We start from the raw sequence: 22,880 nt of genomic DNA on the forward strand, positions 1-22,880 counted from the left end.
GGGTCCAGACATTCACTTTAATGGTCCTAAACCTGGGTCCGGACCCTAGGTCCGGACATCCCGAGGGCATAATGGCTATAACTTTTTGAGGGCTCTATAAATACAGCTTGGGCATGTTTGGCTCACTCTTTTGGTCATTCTTACATGTGATAGCATCCTTTGAGCTGAGCAAATAGCCTCCCGCTCATCTTGTTTCTTGATAGTGCAAATCAAAGTGAGATTGAGTGATTCCATGTGCATTTGCTTGAGTGATAGCATCTAGTGGCACTTGGGGATCAATTGGATGTGGTTTTCTTGTTACTCTTAGTGTTTGACGACGCCTAGACAGCTTGGAGCATTGGAGGAGTGTTGGCAAGAGTTGGTGATTGTTCTTGGCCACCTCCTGGTGATTTGTGAGGGGTTCTTGTGCCTTCCCCATGAAGCGCCAAAGGCAACTCTAGTGGATTGCTCGTAGCTTGTGGATCTCCATCTTGTGTTGGTTGTGCGGCACCTGATTGCAGGTTAGGCGTGTGATGCCTATTAGCGTGTGAACCTTCATATGGGTGAATTGGTACAACGAGGATGTAGCTTGCCGGCAAGCAAGTGAACATCAAGGATAAATCATTGTGTTATCATTGTCTCTGGGTTTAATATTGTGATTGATTGATTGATTATCTCTTGCCACGACGGTATAACTCACTACCTCTCTTGTGTATTTACTTTCCTAGTATAGCTAAGCTCTTTAGTGAAACTAGTTTTGAGAGCTAGCTGGTGTCTTGTATAGTTTGGTTAGTGAGGCTCTTTAGTTAGTCTTTGAGAGCTCACTAACTTAGTGGTAGTGACCTAGCCTTGTGTGTGACATAGAGACTATAGCAGCTAGAATTATGGTTAGGTGGCTTGCATTTTTAGTAGGCTAGCGCAACATTCGCTTCACCTCATAATTGTCTAACTACTTGGCTTAGTGTTGTTGTAGAATTTTTAATAGGCTATTCACTCTCCTCTAGCCATTCGGACCTTTCAAGTGGTATCAGAGCCGTGGTCACCGTGATTTGAGGCTTAACAACCTACAGTGTCAAAATGGCTCAAATCAACAACACCAAGAAGCCACCCCAATTTGATGGTTCAAATTATCCATATTGGAAGGCAAAGATGACCACCTATATCAAGTCAATCAATAGAAAGATGTGGAAGGTGGTGGAGACCAAGATTGAGATAGCCGATCCGAAGACTCCCACCGTGGCCGAAGAAGTGCTACTCCAAAACAACGACATTGCTCTTAGTGCCATTCATGATGCGTTGGATGAGAGAATATTTGAGAAAATCAAGAACATTGAGATGGCTCATGAGGCATGAAAGAAATTAGAAGAATCATTTGAGGGCACTCAAGAGGTGAAGGGTGCCAAGGCATACATTCTCAAGAAGAAGTTTGCAAGCTTCAAGACGAAGGAAGATGAGAGTGTGCTAGAGATGTTCCATAGGATACAAGTGCTTGTCAATGATCTCAAAGCACTTAGTGAAGAGGTCAAGGACAAGGACTTCTCCCACAAGTTCTTGAGATGCTTACCATCAAGATTTGGCACATTGGTCACTATTCTAGTGAGGAGCGGTTTGGACACCAAGACACCAAACCGAGTGTTGGGAGATGTGATGACCTATGATACATATAGAGATGATGATGAGAAGGAAGAGAAGAAGAATGAGAAGAAAGATGACAAGAAAGATGAGAAGAAGAAGAGTATAACATTCAAAGCTGCATCATCATCCAAGGGCAAGGCAAAGCAAGAAACATCAAGTGAAGAAGAAGATTCAAGCTTTGATGAAGTTGATGATGAGAAGATGGTTCTCTTTGTGAAGAGATTTGGCAAATTCATGATGAAGAAGGGATATCGTGCAAGAAGGAAGAAGTCATCAAGGAACAAGGATGAATCAAGGAGGTGCTTCAAGTGTGGTAGCAAGGATCATCTTATTGCTCAATGTCCCTACAATAGTGAAAATGAAGATAATGACAAGAAGGGCAAGAAGAAGGACAAGAAGGAGAAGAAGGACAAGATAACCTTCAAGAAGAAGAAGGGTGGTTCATATATGGTCACTTGGGATAGCGATGCTTCCTCAAGTGATGATGATGATAGTGATGAGGATAAGACCACTAAGAAGAAGGCTCTTGCAAGCATTGCCATAAATGAGAAGCCTTCTCTCTTCAACACTCCATTGACTTGCTTCATGGCTAAGACCTCTAAGGTACAAACTTGTGATGATGAATGTGAAAATCAAAGTGATAGTGATGATGATGATGAATCAACTAAAGATGAACTAATTGACATGCTAGAAGATGCTAAGACTCACTTTGACATCAAGAGAAGGGAATGCAAAGACTTGCGTAAGGAACTAAAAGCCCTTAAGCAAGCCTTTGATGAGCTTAATGCTACTCATGAGAGTCTAAAGGAAGACCATGTCGAGCTTGGCAAGGCTCACAAGAAGCTTGAAAAGGCTCATTCCACTCTTGTTGAGCTAAATGAGAAAGTAATTGTAACATGTGATGTAGGCTTAACAAGTGACATAATTGATTAATCTTTCTATAAGCCTATTGTTGTTGCTCCCTCTAACCCTTCTTGTTGCTCATCTAGCACTACTACTTCACCTATGAGTGATGGTTTCACTTGTGATACCTCACTTATGGTTGAGAATGAGACCTTAAAGAAGGAGGTCAATGAGCTCACTCGCGCCTTAGACAATGCCTATGGTGGTGAGGCCCGCTTGCTAAAGTGCTTGGGTAGCCAAAGGTTTTCTCTCAACAAAGAGGGATTGGGATATACCCCCAAGAAAGGCAAGGCGACCTTTACTCCTCACAAGACTAGTTTTATAAAGAACAATGGTCGGGTTTGCAATAGATGCAAGCAAGTTGGGCATGTAGAGCAATATTGCAAGAACAACAACAAGCAACCAAATGTATCCTCAATTAAGTTTGATTCTTGTTATTTGCTTACCAAAGGTGTAAATGGAGTGAAGGATAAGTTTGTTGGTACACCAATTGTGGGCTCAAAGAAGAAAGTCATTTGGGTGCCAAAGAGCTTGGTCACCAACCTTCAAGGACCCAAGCAAGTTTGGGTACCTAAAAAGAATTGATATTCTTCTGTAGGTCAATTACAAAGCCGGAGGAAGGCATTGGGTTCTTGATAGTGGGTGCACTCAACACATGACCGGTGATGCAAGAATGTTCAACTTAATCAACACCAATGATAGCATTGGTTATGATAGTATCACATTTGGTAATAATGGCAAAGGCAAGGTCAAAGGGCTTGGTAAGATTGCAATACCCAATGACTTGATCATATCAAATGTGTTGCTAGTTGAGAGCTTGAACTTCAATTTACTATCTATGGCTTAATTGTGCGATCTTAGATTTAAGTGCATATTTAGAGTAGATGATGTAGAGATAATAAGTGTAGATGGCTCTAATTTGATCTTCAAAGGCTTTAGATATGAGAATCTATACTTGGTTGATTTCAATGCTAGTGAAGCTCAATTGTCAACATGCTTGTTCACTAAGTCTAGCATGGGTTGGTTATGGCATAGAAGGCTTGGTTATATTGGAATCAAACAATTGAATAGATTGGTTAAGCTTGATCTAGTTAGAGGCTTGAAAGATGTGGTATTTGAGAAGGATAAAATTTGTAGCTCTTATCAAGCCAAAAAATAAGTTGGAAACACCCATCCTAAGAAAAGCACAATGAGCACTAGCAAAACATTTGAGTTGTTGCACATGGATTTGTTTGGGCCAACACAATACACTAGCATCAGTGGAAACAAATATGACTTTGTGATAGTGGATGACTTCACTAGATACACTTGGGCATTCTTTCTAGTGGACAAGAGTAATGTGTTTGCAACTTTCAAATCATTTGTCAAGGGCATTCACAATGAGTTTGAAACAACCATCAAGAGAGTTAGAAGTCGCAATGGTAGTGAGTTCAAGAACACAAGAGTTAATGAGTTGTGTGATGAATTTGGAATTAGACATCAATTCTTGGCCAAGTACACTCCACAGTCAAATGGCCTTGTTGAGAGGAAGAATAGAACACCTATTGGCATGGCAAGGTCTATGCTTAGTGAGTACAATGTGAGTCAATCCTTTTGGACCGAAGCAATCAACACGGCTTGCTATTGTAGCAACCACCTCTATTTTCACCCCATGATGGAGAAGACTATATGAGCTCTTGAATGGTAGAAGGCCCAACATTGCATATTTTTGGATCTTTGGATGCAAATGATACATATTGAAGAAAGACACTAGATTCAGCAAGTTCGACAAGAAATGTGATGAAGGATTATTGCTTGGATACTCAACCACTAGCAAAGCATATAGAGTTTGGAATTTGGCAAGTGGTACTCTTGAGGAAGTTCATGATGTTGAATTTGATGAAACCAAGGGTTCCCAAGATGAAGATAAGAATCTTGATGATGATAGAGGTATTCAACTTTCAAATGCCATGAAGAACATGGATGTTAGTGAATAGAGGCCTAGACAAGTGATAGATGAAGAAGATGATCAAGTGCAAGTACTCTCTAACTCAAATGTGCAAGATGACATTAATCAAGCAAGTACAAGTGGCTCTCATGACAATGAAGAAGATCAAGTGGCTAGTACATCATCTCAATCCAATGAGCAAGCAAGTGCAAACAATCAAGTTCCAATACTCCAACCAACCAATATTGCAAGAGATCATACATTGGACACTATAATTGGAGATATTTCTAGAGGTGTACAAATAAGATCAAGATTGGCGTCATTTTGTGAACACTTCTCATTTGTGTCATCCATTGAACCAAAGAAGATAGAAGAAGCACTGATGGATGTTGATTGGACGAATGTTATGCATGAAGAATTGAACAACTTCACAAGAAATTAAGTGTGGGAATTAGTTGAGAGACCAAAGAACCACAATATGATTGGAATTAAATGAGTCTTTCGCAACAAGCAAGATCAAGATGGGATAGTTGTAAGGAACAAAGCAAGATTTATAGCACAAGGTTACACTCAAGTAGAGGGTCTTAACTTTGGAGAAACATATGCCCCAGTTGCTAGATTGGAAGCAATTAGAATCTTGCTAGCCCATGCTTGTGCCCACAACATCAAGCTCTATTAAATGGATGTCAAGAGTGCATTTCTCAATGGCTGAGCAACCTCCCAGTTTTGAAGATGACAAGAAGCCCAACCATGTTTACAAGTTGAAGAAGGCATTGCATGGCTTGAAGCAAGTACCTAGAGCATGGTATGAGAGGTTGAGGGACTTCCTACTCTCTAAAGGGTTCATTATGGAAAAGGTTGACACCACGTTTTTCACCAAGGCGATTAGCAAGGACTTGTTTGTGTTGCAAATATATATTGATGACATCATATTTGGATCAACCAATCAAGACTTTTGTGAAGAGTTTGGAAAGATGATGGCTAATGAGTTTGAGATGTCCATGATTGGAGAGTTGAGTTACTTCCTCGGTCTTCAAATCAAGCAATTGAAGAATGGTACATTTGTGAGTCAAGGCAAGTACATCAAAGACATGCTCAAGAAGTTTGGTATGAATGAAGCAAAGTCAATTAGTACACCCATGGGAACAAATGGCAATTTGGATAGTGATACAAGTGGCAACATGGTGGATCGAAAGTTGTATCGCTCTATGATGGAAAGCCTACTCTATGTGACCGCATAAAGGCCGGATGTCATATTTAGTGTTTGCATGTGTGAAGATTTCAAGCCTCACCAAGAGAAAGTCATTTGAAGGCTACAAAGAGAATATTAGGGTACTTGAAGCATATACAAAATGTTGGTTTATGGTATCCCAAAGGAGCAAAGTTTGAGCCAGTTGGATATTCAGACTCCTATTATGCGGGATGCAAGGTTGAAAGGAAGAGCACTTGTCAACTATTGGGAAGGTCACTTGTTTCTTGGTCATCAAAGAAGCAAAATAGTGTTGTATTATCAACCACCGAAGCCGAATACATATCCATCGGTAGTTGTTGTGTACAAATTCTTTGGATGAAGGACACCTTGAATGACTTTGGAATCAAGTTCAAGAAAGTGTCATTGCTATGTGACAATGAGAGTGCAATCAATCTAACCAATAATCTGGTTCAACATGCAAGAACAAAGCACATTGATGTCCGCCACCATTTCATAAGAGATCATCAACAAAAATGGGACATTTCAATTGAGAGTGTAGGCACCGAAGATCAACTTGCCGACATATTCACCAAGCCACTTGATGAGAAAAGGTTTTGCAAACTAAGGAATGAGTTGAACATATTGGATTTCTCAAATATGTGTTGATGCACCCCCACTTATATGGCATGCCTCTCCTCCGAGCAATATAAGGTAAAATTGATTGGCATGGCATACATCCTTTGCTAAGGACTTGTTTAGTGCATCTAGTCATTCCTCATGTTTTATAGGCTCATTCATGAAAATCAAACAAATTTGATGCTTGTATGGTACCACTATTGCATCTATGCTTGACTTGATCTAGTGGTAGCATATGACATGTTTGTGGGATTATGAACCTAGTGTTTGATCTAGAAAACAAACTATAAGTATTTAACTCAACATCTTCAAGATAACCCTTGAAACAAGGTGTGAAGAAGCTTGTCCTTGGATCAAACCGAGTTACATATCTTTGGCAAGTGTTCTAGATTGAACCAAATTTGGGAAAATAATCCTTATCCTATTGATTAGCATTGATAATCTTAACCTATCTAAAATTAAACCTTTTGTGGACATTGATGACAAAGGGGAGAGAAACAAAAATAAAAGTGATAGGGAGAGAAATGAACATTAGAATAAAAGTGATAGGGAGAGAAATGGACATAAGGGGAGAAATATGACAAAGGAAAGGGATCAATTAAAATTTTAAGCACATAAGTAGGAAGAGCAAGCTCATGAACTTGAATGATGTATTTGAATGTGCATTCACATATGCTTGCTTGCATTTGTCAAGTTTAAATTCAATTCCATGCTTGTGTGGTGTATGCTAGTTGTAGGTATGAATGATGAAATGAAAAACTAGTATGCATAGGATGATAGTTAGATGTGCCTTGCATTTGGTTTCACAAGTGGTACTAGAACCTTGTTTAATTATAATGTTGATCTCACAAGGTATCTAGTGTTTGTGTTTTGCAAGTGGTATCTAACTAACAATGGTGCTAAGGATGGTATATTGGTGCACTCCGATTGGTATCACGCTTCAAAGGTCCATCTCTTATACCTTAGATGGTGTTAGGACATTTGCAAAGGTGGTGAAAAAGAAGAAGAAATAGCACACAAAAAGGTGAAAATAGGAGTGTTATCTCTCAGCAAGCAATTCTCCTTTCTGACCCCAGAAATTCTTGTTGAGAAATAGTAAAGGGGACAAGCTCGCTTTGCGTCTCAGTGAGTGTCAGTGAGAGAGAACTTAGCTTAACCAGCAATTCCCTTTTGTGTATAAGAAATTCTTGTTGAGGATCAGTAGTTTGAAAGAGACAGGGCAGACTTCGGACCCTGTGGCGTGCGGGTCCAGCCCAGCAGTGCAGCGTAGCGGCAGAGAGAGATGGGTGCGGCCTCGGGGGCCTCGGACCCTGGCGCTCGGTCCCTCAGGACCATCAAACGCGGGTCCGGTCCTGGCCCTTTGGCTACGTGGCGCAGACACAGAAAGGCGCGAAGCGGCTTGGCACGCTCCGAACCATGGTGGGCTGCGGGTCCAGCTCTGGAGCCACAGCAAGCAGTGCAGGGGCGCGTGGCCTCTGACCTTGCATGCTTGTGATTCCGGACCGTCGGGGGAAAGTCCGATTTTGGCGCGCCATGAGGCCGATCGAGTGAGCAGCAGAGGCAGGGCGACGTGGCACTTTCCGGTTGGCGCAGATAAAGGATTCAGACCCTCAGTTGGTCCGGTTGGTTTAAGCGGACCGGGTCCCAAGATCCTTACTGGATCCCTCCGGATCCTGGAAGAAGATAGTTCGGTTGCCATGGTGTTGGTCCGGTCCGGAAATATCCTGAGTGGCGCGTTCTTTTATTACCGTTGGGATCCAACAAACGTGGTTGAACGGGTGATACGTGGCGATATCCTAGGATCTGGACCTTCACTGTAGAAGGTCCAGACCTCTCCGAGGGCATAACGGCTATAAATTTTTGGGGCTCTATAAATAGAGCTTGGGCGTGTTTGGCTTACTCTCTTGATCATTCTTACATGTGATAGCATCCTTTGAACTAAGCAAATAGCCTCACACTCATCTCCTTGCTTGATAGTGTAAATCAAAGTGAGATTGAGTGATTTCAAGTGCATTTGGCACTTGGGGATCGATTTGCTGCGGTTTTCTTGTTATTCTTAGTGTTTGCCGATGCCTAGACGGCTTGAAGCAGCAGAGGAGTGTTGGCAAGAGTTGGTGGTTGTTCTTGGCCACCTCCTGGTGATTTGTGACGGGTTCTTGTGTCTTCTCCGGTGGAGCGCGAAAGGCAACTCTAGTGGATTGCTCGTAGCTTGTGGATCCCCATCTTGTGTTGGTTGTGCGGCACCCGATTATGGGTTAGGCGTGTGATGGCTATTAACGCGTGAACCTCCAAGTGGGTGATTCACTACAATGAGGACGTAAGTTGCTGTGGGGGATATACCCCTGGGTACCACAAGATGGTACATGGGCCGCACCATCCGAGGTGGCCCGGCCCGTAAGATCAAGGCGTGCACATCAAGATTACAAGTTGTACTAGATATTGTAATAGTACCAAATTGGATATTTTACTTGTAACCTTGTCTCTTTGGAGTATATAAGAAGAGACAAGGGTCCCCTAGAGGAGAGGTTAATCTGTATACATCTCAATACAATACACCAAAGACACATGACGTAGGGTATTACGTCGATCAGACGGCCCGAACCTGTCTAAATCGTTGTCTCTGCGCCTTGTGTCACCATCTGGTTCCTGATTACATGCACCGTCTACCGACAATCTACCACCACGGGCACCCCCCTCGGTGGACTGCCGACCATATTTCGTCGACAGTGGCGCGCCAGGTAGGGGTCCCCTTTTAGGGGTTGTGCGTGCTGATCTTCCGGCGAATCAGATGGTGATTTTCTTCATCAACGTCCTTCGCGGCAACTCGGCTTTTCGTGGCGGGCGTCCTTGAACTACGATATCTATGGCGACTCGTCATAACGCGGTCGGCTACGGCGGCAGCGTGCACCATGTCGCGTGAGGACGTGTTCATCTTGGCCTCGTCCTGAGAGACGTGCTGACGGCGGAATCCATCTACACCAGCGATGAAAACTCTGAAGGGGCACAACGTCGTCTACACGAGTACACGGAGTACGTACGGGGCTACACCGCGGCTTGCCAGCCTGGGCTGGCACGTCACACTCGACCACCTTCGGCTTGTGCTAAACCCTGTAAATCTCGGATCAGCACAGCGTCGAGCTCTCTGAAGTCGAATCCATGTCATCGACCAAGCACATCTCGATCCGTGTTGTCAACTCGACACATCTCCGAATCGATGCCGTGCTATTGATCCCATCTCCTGTACGAGGCGCACTAAAGCATCGGCACCATGCACGATCCTGTGCGTGCTATGGCGACAAGCTAGCAAGGAGGCCACGAAGATGAAGACCATGTCCATCGGCACCATGCACGATCCTCATGATTTTCTATTTTTTGAATTAAAATTGATACGGTCTTGTTTTGTTGCTTGCATGTGGTATCTTTGGTGTTTGTGAGATAAGTTTACAAAATGCGCTTTAGGTACCACATGTAGTGCGTCTCGGAAATTTCTGACTTTTCTAGAACTTTTCCCCTTTTTCCTAGAGCAAAATGTAATTTTTTCGTTGCTTCAAAATATCTTATCACGAGCTTCAAATATTGTATTTTGGTTCATCGTGTTTCAAATGTCTGGGATTTTTCCTGAATTTTTGTAAGCTTTGGAGTATTTTTCTTGGCTTAAATACTAATTCTAGATTTTTTTGGAATTATTTTAAACCTTAACTCTGAAAATAGTAAAACCTAACCGACATCGCTTCGAACTATGTGGAGTAATATAAGAGCATTAAATTAATATATTATATATTAATTAATGGAACCAGGCACTTCATTTCTTGATTATCTTATTTTGGGTCAAGATTATAAACTCTGAATGTTTCTAAATTTCTTGCCGCAATCATCAGGTCCTCACAGTCTCTATGAACAAGTTGTCGAAGATCCCACAGGGAATTGATGATTGTGCCACATTAATCATGGAGGCATTGAATTTCATTAACATTGTAACTCTGAGTTTGTAACTAAGACAATGGTGATCTGAGTTTGAGACTGCTCTATGCATTAGAAAATCAAGAATTATGTTTCTGTGTTATGTACTAAAAAAGAGGTTCTTTTTGTATGGCCTTATGATTCTGTAATTATATATAATAATAATTGGATTTTTATTTTTTTATATTATGTATTCATCTATTATGAATTGTTCTTTATAGACACGTGGCGTGTCCACTAGTTTAGAGAAAGGTGGCAAAGAAAACGTCGAAGTCCCTATCATCAGCTGATCAGACGAATGCTTCCAAGTGGACAGATGAAAGAAGGAGAGGAGAGCATCCAACAACACGGGATAGGGCTGGCGTCCCCCGCCACACATGCCAAAACCATCCCAGTCCCAGCACCTCATTTCTCGTCGTCTTTGTATGCTCCATTATCACAGACTGAAGCACAAGTTTCAGACTTGAGGATACTCAGCCATCCATCCGTAGCAAACAAAGTCCCATCCTTCTCTCTCTTGTTTGTATGCTTGCTTGGTTCTGAACTTTTTTTTTCAAAAAAGAAAAGGAAGAGAGGCATGGCGGCCACAGCGTCCCTGAAGAGCAGCCTTCTCCTCCCGTCTCCTATCTCCGACTTCAGCGGCGCAGCCGTCTCCATCTCAGCGCAGGTAACCACTACTACGCAGCACTGAAAGCAAGATTGGAATTTGGAAGCATTTCGTCCATCTGTTTTAGGCCAGAAACGACAGACAGCCTGGCACTGTGTAGAGCTTTCACTAGCAGTAGCAGCCAAGGGGGGCGAGGGTGCATTAACCTGATATATATGGTGATATGGTTGAGGAACGTGAAATTTTGTTTGGCAGAAGAGGAGATCATCATGGCAGCCAAGGGGGGCGAGGGTACAGGTCTCGGCGGCAGCGGACTCCAAGAACATTCTGGTGATGGGGGGAACAAGGTTCATTGGGGTCTTCCTGTCCAGGATCCTTGTCAAGGAGGGCCATCAGGTCAGTCAGTAGTCAGTACCACTACCACCACCTTTGCTCTGCAATTACCAGGCCGTTCAGCCAAGCGATACAGTCAGTCATTCAGAGAAATTATAACAAGAACTCTGCTTTGTCATCAGGTTACGTTGTTCACTAGGGGAAAGGCACCCATAACTCAGCAGCTGCCAGGGGAGTCCGACGCAGAGCACGCAGAGTTCTCCTCCAAGGTGTGTTGTATAATTCCTCCTCTATTTTGCTTGCATGTGTACATCCTGCCAGTGCCAGCATCCACTGTCCAGTAGCAGGATTCTTCAGACGTAGCTAATGAGCATGTAAGAATGCATTAGTAGGCCTAAGGTACAATGGATGTCATTGTGTCAGGGTCATGATAAATGGGCTTACTAAATCACTGCTTCATCGATTCTGATGCTGTTATACCAGTAATGGTTTTACATATATGTACAGGTTCAGCACTTGAAAGGTGACAGGCAGGACTTCGAATTTGTCAAGTCAAGCCTTGCTGCTAGGGGATACGATGTCGTTTACGACATCAATGGTAATGTCCTCGATGCTTTATTAAAACCTCCAAGGCTCCTATTATAGACGAGTATATACAAACAACTAATTTCTCGCCATAATTAATGATCTTTACTATAGTTGTGCAAACCTAAGACAAGTATTCAGTAATCTCCAGTGTCTTGTGTTGAGAAAGATTCCAGTAACTATTAGCTTGTGTCTGTTGTTGCTACATCCCTGGCCGATCGAGAGGCGAAACGATACAGCCATCTGATACACATTTCGCCTCTTTGCATTGGTGTTTCATTTCAGGACGTGAGGCTGTCGAAGTTGAGCCTATAATTGACGCCTTGCCTAACCTGGAACAGTAAGCCAGCCAGCCACTTCATCTAACAACTGATGCAATGCAAGCAATTGTATGTTCCCTTTTCATATCTCATTGTCCTCAGTTATATATATATACCATCAATTTTCAGGTACATATATTGCTCATCGGCAGGAGTATACCTGAAATCTGACATTCTTCCGCACTGTGAGGTACTGTTACTGTATGTATGGCCAAACCAATCTTCACACAAATACACAATGGCGCCATGAAAATGGTCACATGTACACAGATGAGAGGCACTGACTGACAGCTCTCGGTTATATATGGTGGGTCGGCACTCGGCAGGTTGACGCGGTGGACCCCAAGAGCCGTCACAAGGGAAAGCTGGAGACGGAGAAACTGCTGACGTCGCGCGGCGTGAACTGGACGTCCATCAGGCCCGTGTACATCTACGGCCCGCTCAACTATAACCCCGTGGAGGAGTGGTTCTTCCACCGGCTCAAGGCCGGCCGCCCCATCCCCATCCCCGGCGCCGGCAACCAGATCACCCAGCTCGGCCATGTCAAGGTCGGTCAGCCATTGCCATTCAGAAATAATGACGAGTTTGCAATTTGCAGCGTGGCTGACTGAAGCTACCAGCTTGCTTGCGTTTGTTTTAATTAATTTCCTGTCCACTTCCACTCCAGGATCTGGCAAGAGCCTTCAACCTGGTGCTCGGCAACCCCAAGGCGAGCCAGCAGATCTTCAACATCTCCGGGGCCAAGTACGTCACATTCGACGGCCTTGCGCGGGCCTGCGCAAAGGTAAACGAATTTCGTTGTCAGTGATCTCCACTTCTGAGTGCCTGCTGCTGTTCTTTGTCAGTGGTGGATCATGTGACTGTATGGTATGTTTGGATGCAGGCTGGAGGGTTCCCTGAGCCGGAGCTTGTCCACTACAACCCCAAGGACTTCGACTTCGGCAAGAAGAAGGCTTTCCCCTTCAGGGACCAGGTACCTTACAAATTACAATCCCTCAATCCCTGTCTGGATATATTTCAGACCAAGAAAGAAACTGTCGCTATATACTGACAGAGTAGTGTCTTAGCTTGTCTGTTGTGTGTGTTCGTTAGTGACGCTGAGTGATATAACATATAAATGTGATCTACCAGCACTTCTTTGCATCTGTGGAGAAGGCGATCAGCGAGCTCGGGTGGACGCCGGAGTTCGACCTCGTCGAGGGGCTCACCGACTCGTACAACCTCGACTTCGGCCGCGGCACGTTCCGGAAGGCGGCTGACTTTACTACAGACGACATGATCCTCGACAAGAAGCTTGCCACCGTCTGAGGACCGGTGTCGTGATCGAGCTGTTGGTGAGCGGATAACTGTACGTAGTATGTCATATGGCTAAGGGTCAGTGCACGCAGCTGCTAGGGTGCCAATACGATTGCTGGCTGCAAATGTGGGAAAATACATGAATGGAAAATGGTCTCAATTTTTTGTTTAGGTATTACATACTGGTTTATGCAATGATACGCGTACCGTGTACGTATAGAGAACTTAATCAACTTATGGTACGACCACTGCAACACGGATGTTAGTACATTCAGATAAGTGCCCTCTAATGTTCTGTCTTGCTTTTTCTTTAGGAAACTGGAGGGGTTTGAGACTTTGAGCCCCTACACGGATGTTCTGTCTTGGTTAACCATGGCCGCCGTTCTATAAATTTTCTTTTACATCGATAATCTTAAAATAAATCCAGAGAAAATACAAGCATCCACGTCGAGTCGGTGACTTGAATTTAAGTGGACAAGTTTTATCGCAACCAACTAGTGCGCCGTTCTATAGCCATACTGATCACACAAACAAGAAACAAAGAAACTGAAGGTGCACTGATATAGCCCGAGGTGGGTCCAGTGCTAGAGGCATAGATGGCAGCGTTCCCATTAGTCGACACAGTGGATCTCAGGTGATGCAAGATGAGGTACACATAGCAGTCCTGTGAGCAACCAGCAGAAAATAGTTATACATGTACAACTGGAGGATATGAGCAGTCATCCGATGAAGGTTGGCTCCAAATAAAACTTAATCATATGGCAACTGCTTGTTGGCCCACAGGATCATCGGTTTAGGTGAGTCGACCATTCACCGGTCTTGCCGAGCACCCGCTAGTGTTGCCGAGCACCCACTAGCTGTGCCGACCACAAAGAAGCGTTGTCCGTCCTCACACACTATGGCTAGAGCTAGAAGAAGAAGGGAGAACAGAGCATACACACAGTACAAGACACCAGCGTTGGCCGAAGCCATGTATAGGAGATGGCAAATCTGAACTCTCTTTACTAAGTTGTCATGGCAGTCTATTTATACAACTCTATCCATCTAGTCCTAGTACAGCTGTCATGCTGCAACAGTGACTAGATAACACAGCAGGGCTGACTCTGCACCGGCCCCTACGCCGGCCTCTACATGTGGCTACAGTGCTGCAGGTGAGCCATGCGGCGCCTACATCTACAGCGGCTACAGTATCACAGCATGGGGCCTTTTCGGCGTCGTCTTTCCTTGTTGTGTGTTCACACAAGGTAGCAGTAGATTATATAACAATTCTTTCCTTAATCCTACTGCTAACCCTTATACCCCCTCCATGCCGATCATCTCCTTTAGCTCCATGAGTCGAAGACGTCCGAACGGCTTGGTGAGGACATCCGCGAGTTGACGACCAGTTTCGACGAACTCGATGACGATCTGCCCTCCGTCGACACAGTCCCTGAGAAAGTGGAACTTCACGTCGATGTATTTGCTCCGGTCGTGCAAAACCGGATTCTTCGCGAGGGCGATGGCGGGCTGGTTGTCCACCATCAGTGCTGGTGGATGAGCTTCCACACCGGTCAGCTTGCCCAGCAGCCGGCGTAGCCATACAACTTGGCACGCCACTGTGGCCACCACTACGTACTCTGCCTCGCACGTAGATAGCGCCACCACCTTCTGTTTCAGCGACAGTCATGAAATTGGAGCTGACCCGAGGAAGACGAGCACGCTAGAGGTGCTCCGTCGTCCGTCAATGTCGCCCGCCATGTCTGCATCGCTGAACACAGTGAGCTGCAGCCTACTCCTGCCGGTCTTTGGGAAGATGATCCCCTGATCTACCGTCCTCTTGACGTAGCGTAGTAGTCGCTTCACTGCAGCCTAGTGATCCTCTCTAGGATCCTCCATGAAGCGACTGACGTAGGCCACGGCGAACGTAATGTCCGGCCTCGTGTGGACTAGGTAGCGTAGACCACCGACGATGCTCCGGTAGAGTGTTGCATCCACCTTCATCGTGGTGCTGACCTACGTCAACTTCAGGCACTCCTTCATTGGAGTCACGCATGGCTTGCACTCAGTCATGCTGCTCCGCTCCAATAGCTTTGAGGCGTACGCGCTCTGACCGAGTGTGAGTGCCTCCCTCCTCTGTCTCATCTCGATGCCGAGATAGTAGGTGAGCGCCCTGAGATCGCTCATTAAAAAATGAGCCGCCATCTCACGCTTGAAGCTGTCGATGTCCTCCGTGCGTGCGCCGGTGATGATCAAGTCATCCACATACACGCCAACGATGAGCTCCTTCTTCCCCCATCACCGTGTGTAGAGCATGTGCTCGGTTGCGCACCTCTGAAACCCAAGCTCGCCCAGCGTGGCGTCAAGCTTGGTGTTCCACGCTCACGGAGCTTGCCGCAACATGTAGAGCGCCTTGCGCGGTCGGAGCACCCTGTGCTCATCTCCCTTGACAGCGAAACCTGGAGGTTGCCTAACGAAGACCATCTCCGCCAGCTCGCCGTTGAGGAAGGCCGATTTAACGTCTAGGTGATGGACGCGTCAGTCCTTTGATGCTGCCAAGGCTAGTAGCAAACGAACGGACTCCATGCACGCTACTGGCGCAAAGACTTCCTCGAAGTCGATGCCCTCGTGCTGTACAAAGCCTCGGGCCATGAGGCGCGCCTTGTGCTTGACAATGGCATCGTGCTCGTCCCGCTTGACCATGTACACCCACTTCAGGCTAGTCGGACGGCATCCTAGAGGTGGATCGACGAGCTGCTAAGTCTCATTTTCCTCGATTGCCTTCATCTCCTCCAGCATCGCCCGTCGCCAGTTTCCATCGCGCTCGACTAGCGTGAACGTGGGTGGTTCCTCAGCACTGACGAGTAGCAGCTCCAGGTCGTTGAGCGGCCAACCCGCCAGGCCTGAGGGCCCTGTGTCGCCGATGAGATTGTCCAGCCTACGGAACCGTGCCTCCTCACCTTTGTGGAAGACATCCACAAACTCAGTGATGTCACTTGGAGGTGAGGCGAACTCAATCAACGTTGATGGAGTTCCCTATTCTATCGGAGTGTTTAGCAGAGCACTTGAGTGCTCGACACCCTAGATGCAGTGCTTGGCACTACTTCTGGATAGCTCGTCACAACTCCTGCAGTGCTCGGCAGGACTACAGGAGTGCTCAGCCTCAGTCTTGGAGTGGTCGGCACCACTACAAGACGTCTTCGCTCTGCCAGGGGAGTGCTCGACACCCGTCCTGGAGTGGTCACCACCACTGCAGAACCTCTCGGCACCACTCCTAGTGTGCTCGACATCCCTCCCGAAGTGCTCGACACCTCTTCCCCAATGTCTCCACTCCTGTGGATGACCAAGTGCTCGACGATGAAGGTGCTGGTGAAGATGCCAGCTTCCCCTATGCTCAGACTGCTCCAGTCCCAAGCCGCCTTCTCGTCAAACATGATGTCGTGTGAGACAAGCACCTTGTCTCCGCATAGGTCATAGAGCCGGTATGCCTTGGTCCCCTCCGTGTAGCCCAGGAACACCATTGGTGTGCTCCTGTTCTCCAACTTGGTGAGGTTCGGCTTCATCTTCTTGATGTGGCCGATGTAGTCGAATGTTTGAAGGAAGGACACGCTCAGCTTCCGCCCATACCAAGCTTCGAACGGCGTCTTGCCCATCAGGGCTTTGGTGGGAGCGTGGTTGAGGATGAACACTGCCGTGGTCATCGCCTCTCCCTAGAACCTTGCCGGCATTCCCTTAGCCTTCCTCATGGATTGAGCCATGCCGACCACCGTCTGGTTCCACCTCTCCACCACACCATTCTGTTGTGGCGAGTACAGCGCGGTGTGCTATCGCACCACACCCTAATCCGCGTAGTACGCAGTGAACTCCAACGAAGTGAATTCGTCACTCTGATCAGTCCTCAGCGTGTGGAGCTTCTTGCCACTCTCAGCCTCCGCGCGCATCTTGAACTTCTTGATCGCCGTCGCCGCTTCATCCTTGCTCATCAGGAGTTGCAGCCACATGAAGCGACTGCAATCATCCATGAGCAGGAGGAAGTACCACCAACCACCGCTTGAAGCTGGCATGATCGGCTCGTAGAGATCACCGTGGACGAGCTCGAGAGCGTCCGACGTGTGATACTTGGCCGCCTTTGGGAATGGCAACCTCCTCTGCTTCCTAGCCAAGCAACTGTCACACAGCTCGCCTCCGTGTGAATGGGGTAGCCCTCGGACCATCTTCTCTAGCCGACCAAGCGCGTCGAAGCTGAGATGTCCGAACTGGGCATGCCATAACCACGGCTCCTTAGTGTGCCTTGCCGCTAGGCACACCGACTGCTCTACCTTTAGGTCGAGCAGGTACAACCGGTTCTAGGACCTCTTCACTTTGGCGAGAAGTCTCTACTCCCAGTCCCTGATCCTAAGGACACCGTCCTTGATCAGTACCTCGCTACTGCACTCATCCAGCTGGCCAATGTCGATAATGCTGGAACACAGCTGCGGGATGTAATATACATCCGTTAGCGCGCGGTGCTCCCCATTCTGTCATCTGAAGATGATGGTGCCGCGCCCTTGGATTGCCACCCTTGAGCCGTCACCAAACTTCACCGTCCAATAACATCATCGTCGAGCTCAGAGAAGGCTTCCTTGGAGCCCATCATGTGGTTGCTGGCACTAGAGTCCAGATACCATCGCTGCTCCTAGTCGGCGCCCACACGTCCGAGGTGGACTTGGGCGCGCGGTTCGTCGAGGTTGATAGCCTTCAGGGCCTTCCCAGACTCTTCCACCGCCATCACCTCTACCTTCTCCACGGCCTCAACATCGTGCAGTGCACAGAACGTCGCCATCAGGATAGTGGCCTCATCCTCATCGTTAGCTTGCGCTAGATGAGCCTCAGCCTTCTTCTCCTACTTACGATTTGGGCACTCCCATGCCCAATGGCCCATCTTTCCGTAGCGCCGGCAGGCGTTGGAGTTGACCTGCTTCTTCTTCTCTGAAGAAGCCTTACCGCGGCACTTGCCATCGCCACCGCGGCTGGAGGAGGCTACCTTCCTGGACTTCCTCCGAGCAGCCCACTCCTCTTCTGTCAGCAGCAGTTTGCTGCTGTCCTTCATTGTTGTCGCCTGCTCCAAGCACTCGTCCACCGCCCGTAGATGGCCTATCACATCCTCAATGGTGAGGGTGGACAAGTCCAGCATTGTCTCTATGGAGAGAGTAATATGGATGTACTTTGCCGGCACGGAGTGTAGGTACTTGGAGACCGCCTCCTCTTCGTCGATGGTAACGCCATGGCTCTTTAGCTTGCTGATGAGCGTCTGTAGGCGGAGGGAGAAATCCTCCACTGATTCACCATCCTTGAACTTGAGATTGGCATACTCCTGCTTCGGAAGCTAGGTCGTCGCCTTCTTTGCGCGGTCAGAACCGACGCGTATCGCCGCAATAGCCTCCCACGCCTCCTTAGCAGAGCTCTTCGCCCCCAAAGGCTCCCTGTACTCTGCCGGTATAGCAGTAAGGATAGTCTCCAACGCTGACATGCCATCTTCTTCATTGTCGGTGCCCTTGTCAACAGCATTCTAGTGTCGTCAGGCTTTGAGCTTGACCTTCATGGTCACCGATCACTCTCCATAGTTGGTGCGAGTCAGCGTCGGCCAACTGATGCCGCTGACCTCCCGCACCATGTGAACAACGACCTCCTGTCGTGGTTGGGCAGCCACAGCAGTGCCACTACTGTCGCCCATCTCCGAACCGTTCATCATCGCCAGCGGTTAGTCCGGCAATGGCGCTTGTATGGCTCCGATACCACTTGTTGGCCCGCAGGATCACCGGCTCAGGTGAGTCGATCACTCACCGGTCTTGCCAAGCACCCGCTAGTGTTGCCGAGCACCCACTAACCATGCCGACTACGAAGAAGCGTTGTCCGTCCCCACACACTAACCATGCCGACTACGAAGAGCTAGAAGAAGAAGGGAGAATATAGCATACACACACAGTACAAGACACCAGCGTTGGCCGAACCCTGTATGGGAGATGATAAATCTGAACTCTCTTTACTGAGTTGTCGTGGCAGTCTATTTATACAACTCTATATATCTAGTCCTAGTATAGCTGTCATGCTACAACAGTGACTAGATAACACAGCAGTGCTGACTCTGCACCGGCCTCTGCATGTGGCTAAAGTGCTGCAGGTGAGCCGTGCGGCGCCTGCACCTGTAGTGGCTACAGTATCACAGCAGGAGACCTTTTCGGCACCACCTTTCCTTGCTGTGTGTTCACACAAGGTAGTAGTAGATTATCTAACAGTGCTGTAGTGGAATTTCAGGTGCCACGAGGTAGAGGGAGACCACCTCCTTTCGTGTTCTAGCGGACAATAGAGAACAATAGTGGTGCGGTGGAATTTCAGGAACTGCGAGACAGAGGTAGACCTTGCACCTCCTTTTTTGCGCCAATGGAGGAAGACGGGGAGACACACGTGGACAGTGGACACCAGCGATGTTACTAGGAGTGGAATTTCAGGTACCACGAGACAAAACTTCTTTTTAGAGCACAAGACAAAGGGATACAACCTCCTTTTATTCACGAGTCAAGGAAGATGGGTAGACACACCTGGACACTAGGGACGTTACGAGGAGTGGACTAATTGCTGCGTGTAACGAACTCCTTTGGTGTGTCTTTAAGAGACACCATCAATCTGCCGAAGTGATACGTCATTCATGTCTTTTAACTTCACAACATTTAATATACAAGCCATCTATTTAAGTTAAATTAATCGTTATTAGTAAAATTCTTGTACAGGACAAAGTGTTTAGTGCACCTAACGTTTAATATGAACCTTCGAATTTGTTTAATTTTAGTTGAATTAAAATAGACCATGTCTAGCTAAAATCCAACAACCAGAAGGTTATGATAATCCATTGGTGAGGATATTCGCCAAATATAGATATTATTGGATCTGCAAATTAAACAAGATCATCCGTAAGATTTTCTTGCGCAGCTATGACTACGAATCTATGACCTATGCAACGTTCACTATTTTTTGTATTTTCATAGGTCGTTGTTTTCATTTGTATATATCAATCAAGGGCCCGTTTTCAGTTTAGCCCTATATATATCTCCAAATTTTCAGGATGGGCACTGGATGTTTCCGGGCCGTTCGTTGCAGTAGATCCCGTTGCTGAATGTTTCCGGGCCAGAATTGCGATCCGGGTGGCAAGGCAGAGTTCATGCCGTCGGTCATCGTTGCGGCGGTCCAAACACGTACAGTGCAGCCTTCATGACCGACGGCGAATATTGCAGGAGCAGGTCAATGATTGGCACGAGCAAAGCCGCCGGCCACGAGGACCGCGAGAACGTACGGGAGCAAAGCAGAACTGAAGCCGCCGCGCCACCAAACCGTGTTGCATGCCGCTGCGACGCGATCTGCCTCATTATTATTTGTCGCTTTGCCACACGGCCAGCACGGTTTCACCGAGGACGCCTCAGGACCTCAGCTTGGGATGATGATTAGTATAATTGGTGATCTGTCGTGTTTCTAACATCATCATGCGTGCACATGCCCAAAGTCACATTTTTCAGCCATGAATATGCATTTGTTTATGTATGTATGTGATTGAACTGTTCGAATCTACCCTTTTCCCTTTTTCATGATCCTGCCACATGATTTAACGAGATTCTGTTTTTTTTTTCAATGTTATATTTAAAAAGAATTCTGTTAACGTATTGAAGGAACGATTTTCCCGGCCGAAATATTATGCTCTTGAGCACAACAGTATTTCTCTTATTTACCAAACCATGTTTTTCTTTCACTTGAGAACTTTGTCTGTACCCATGGCTTTTATGAAAAAAAATGATACATGGAAAAAAAGCAATAAAGAAATGATAATCGCCCTATTCGCTTGAACTTATCAGCTCGGCTTATCAGCCATGATGTAATATTTTTATCTCACAACAAAACAACATCAGCCGGCTTATCCGTCGCAAAAACCATCGTAAGGACTGTTCGGGCGTGTCGTTCTGGACGCCCCCCCCCCCTTCTTGGGGCTTCGTATCGATTGGGCATAACAGGCAACATCCGTTCTTCTACTCCCGAATATTTTCCCCACTCGTGACTGCTACCACTTTTATTGTGTCGTCCGCCCACAACGCCACGCACGACTGCGCATCCGCCCGCAACAGTCGTGATGCGCCATCCGCCCACCTGCTCTCCTGACTGCCGCGCCCAATCCTACGCTGCACTTGCCCCAATCTTGCGCCACGTCGCGCCCCATCCCACGACGCGCGGGCGTCCACCGCCGCGACCCATCCACCTCGCTGGGCGCGGGCATGGCGTGCAAAGTGCCACCACCACCCCGACGCCACCCAGGAGGTCGCGCGGGCGTTGCTCTCGACGTCCCATTAAACGCAAGTTTGCTGGCTACCATAGTTCCTCAGCTGGTAGGCCATGGGCACCACCGACGCCGTGTTTCAGGCATTTTAGACTTTGTTACAAGTATTTCATCTAGACAATACAAAAGTAGATCTGAGATGTTTCATATATTGCAATGACAATATATGCATGTTTCAAGCCTATGTTCAAAGTGTTTCAGACACATGTTTCAAGTGCTTTCATCTGGATGTTGCATATATTGCTATGGCTGCACACGCATATTTCAAGTGTTTGTTTTTATGTGTTTCAGATGTTTCAGACTTATGTTGCAAAAGTGATCTGGATGTTGCATATGATGCTATGGCTATACACATAGGTTTCAAGAGCATGTTTCATATGTTTCAGTTGTATGTTGCAAATGTTTCATCTCTATATTTTAAAAAGTAGATCGTATGTGCACATGTTGCAATGCGCGCTGGTGGCTGGCGAACAGCAGCTTGCCGCAGCCGCCTTGAGCTGCTGCCGGGGCGTTGCCGTGGTTCATGTGCGGGTGCAGGATGGGCACGGCAGGCATGGTACTGCTACCGGGGCGCTGCCGTGGTTCACGTGCAGGCGTGGGACGCGGTTCAGACGCTGTCACAAGATGATGGCAGGCACGGGGCAAGGGATGCGACGTGGGCGGGCATTGCGTGCAGGCGCGGAGTTCTGTCCGAACGGACTGTGGAGCGAGATTTGACTTGGGGCGACGGCCATGGGTGTGGCAGCTGTGTCCGGACGAACGCCACGTTCCGACGTCCGGGCGCTACTCGTACGATAAAGAGACAGCACTAGCTTATATATAGACATTAAAAGAAAAAATTGAAGACATCTTGCTCGTAGCATCTCTCAGGCTGCTGGACCTTTTTTAGAATTTCTTTTAATATAAGAGACACTTTTTTTAGGATTAGGACGGGTTTGGGTGGGTAGGTATAGTAGGAAGAGGAACATTGGCTGATTTTGACGAAAGAGACATATTACAAAGAAAATGGTTTTTTAAGAACGAACGCTAGTGTTCTTAATTTTCTACTACTAGAAACTCTACGGTTGTTTCGCCGGGTACTAGCGACGTCTGCCAGAGTTTTTAGCGGTGGATTCGGCAAAATTTGGCACATTTTGACAAGCGTATAATAATGATCTGCCCAACTTCCACAAAGT

General features: G+C 46.9%; 1 protein-coding gene across 1 annotated transcript; it reads left to right on the forward strand.

Annotated features, from left to right (window-relative positions):
• Positions 1 to 10,585: 10,585 nt before the first annotated feature.
• LOC136508457 (chloroplast stem-loop binding protein of 41 kDa b, chloroplastic-like) lies at positions 10,586 to 13,653 on the forward strand. Its single transcript, XM_066503137.1, has 10 exons — positions 10,586 to 10,899; positions 11,095 to 11,235; positions 11,355 to 11,441; positions 11,680 to 11,770; positions 12,043 to 12,097; positions 12,207 to 12,267; positions 12,404 to 12,625; positions 12,745 to 12,861; positions 12,961 to 13,050; positions 13,209 to 13,653. The coding sequence occupies exons 1-10, from the start codon at positions 10,810 to 10,812 to the stop codon at positions 13,383 to 13,385; spliced, it is 1,131 nt and encodes a 376-aa protein (XP_066359234.1). The 5' UTR covers positions 10,586 to 10,809; the 3' UTR covers positions 13,386 to 13,653.
• The last annotated feature ends 9,227 nt before the right edge of the window (positions 13,654 to 22,880 follow it).

The sequence above is a fragment of the Miscanthus floridulus genome, chromosome 15 (assembly GCF_019320115.1).
Source record: "Miscanthus floridulus cultivar M001 chromosome 15, ASM1932011v1, whole genome shotgun sequence".
Lineage (NCBI taxonomy): Eukaryota > Viridiplantae > Streptophyta > Magnoliopsida > Poales > Poaceae > Miscanthus > Miscanthus floridulus.

What these genes read in the sequence shown, in the direction of transcription:
- LOC136508457 (XM_066503137.1), top strand. Translation starts at nt 10,810, where the DNA reads ATGGCGGCCACAGCGTCCCTGAAGAGCAGCCTTCTCCTCCCGTCTCCT. An exon ending in ACATTCTTCCGCACTGTGAG is followed by an intron (nt 12,268 to 12,403) that starts GTACTGTTACTG and finishes GGCACTCGGCAG; the next exon opens with GTTGACGCGGTGGACCCCAA. An exon ending in CCCAGCTCGGCCATGTCAAG is followed by an intron (nt 12,626 to 12,744) that starts GTCGGTCAGCCA and finishes CTTCCACTCCAG; the next exon opens with GATCTGGCAAGAGCCTTCAA.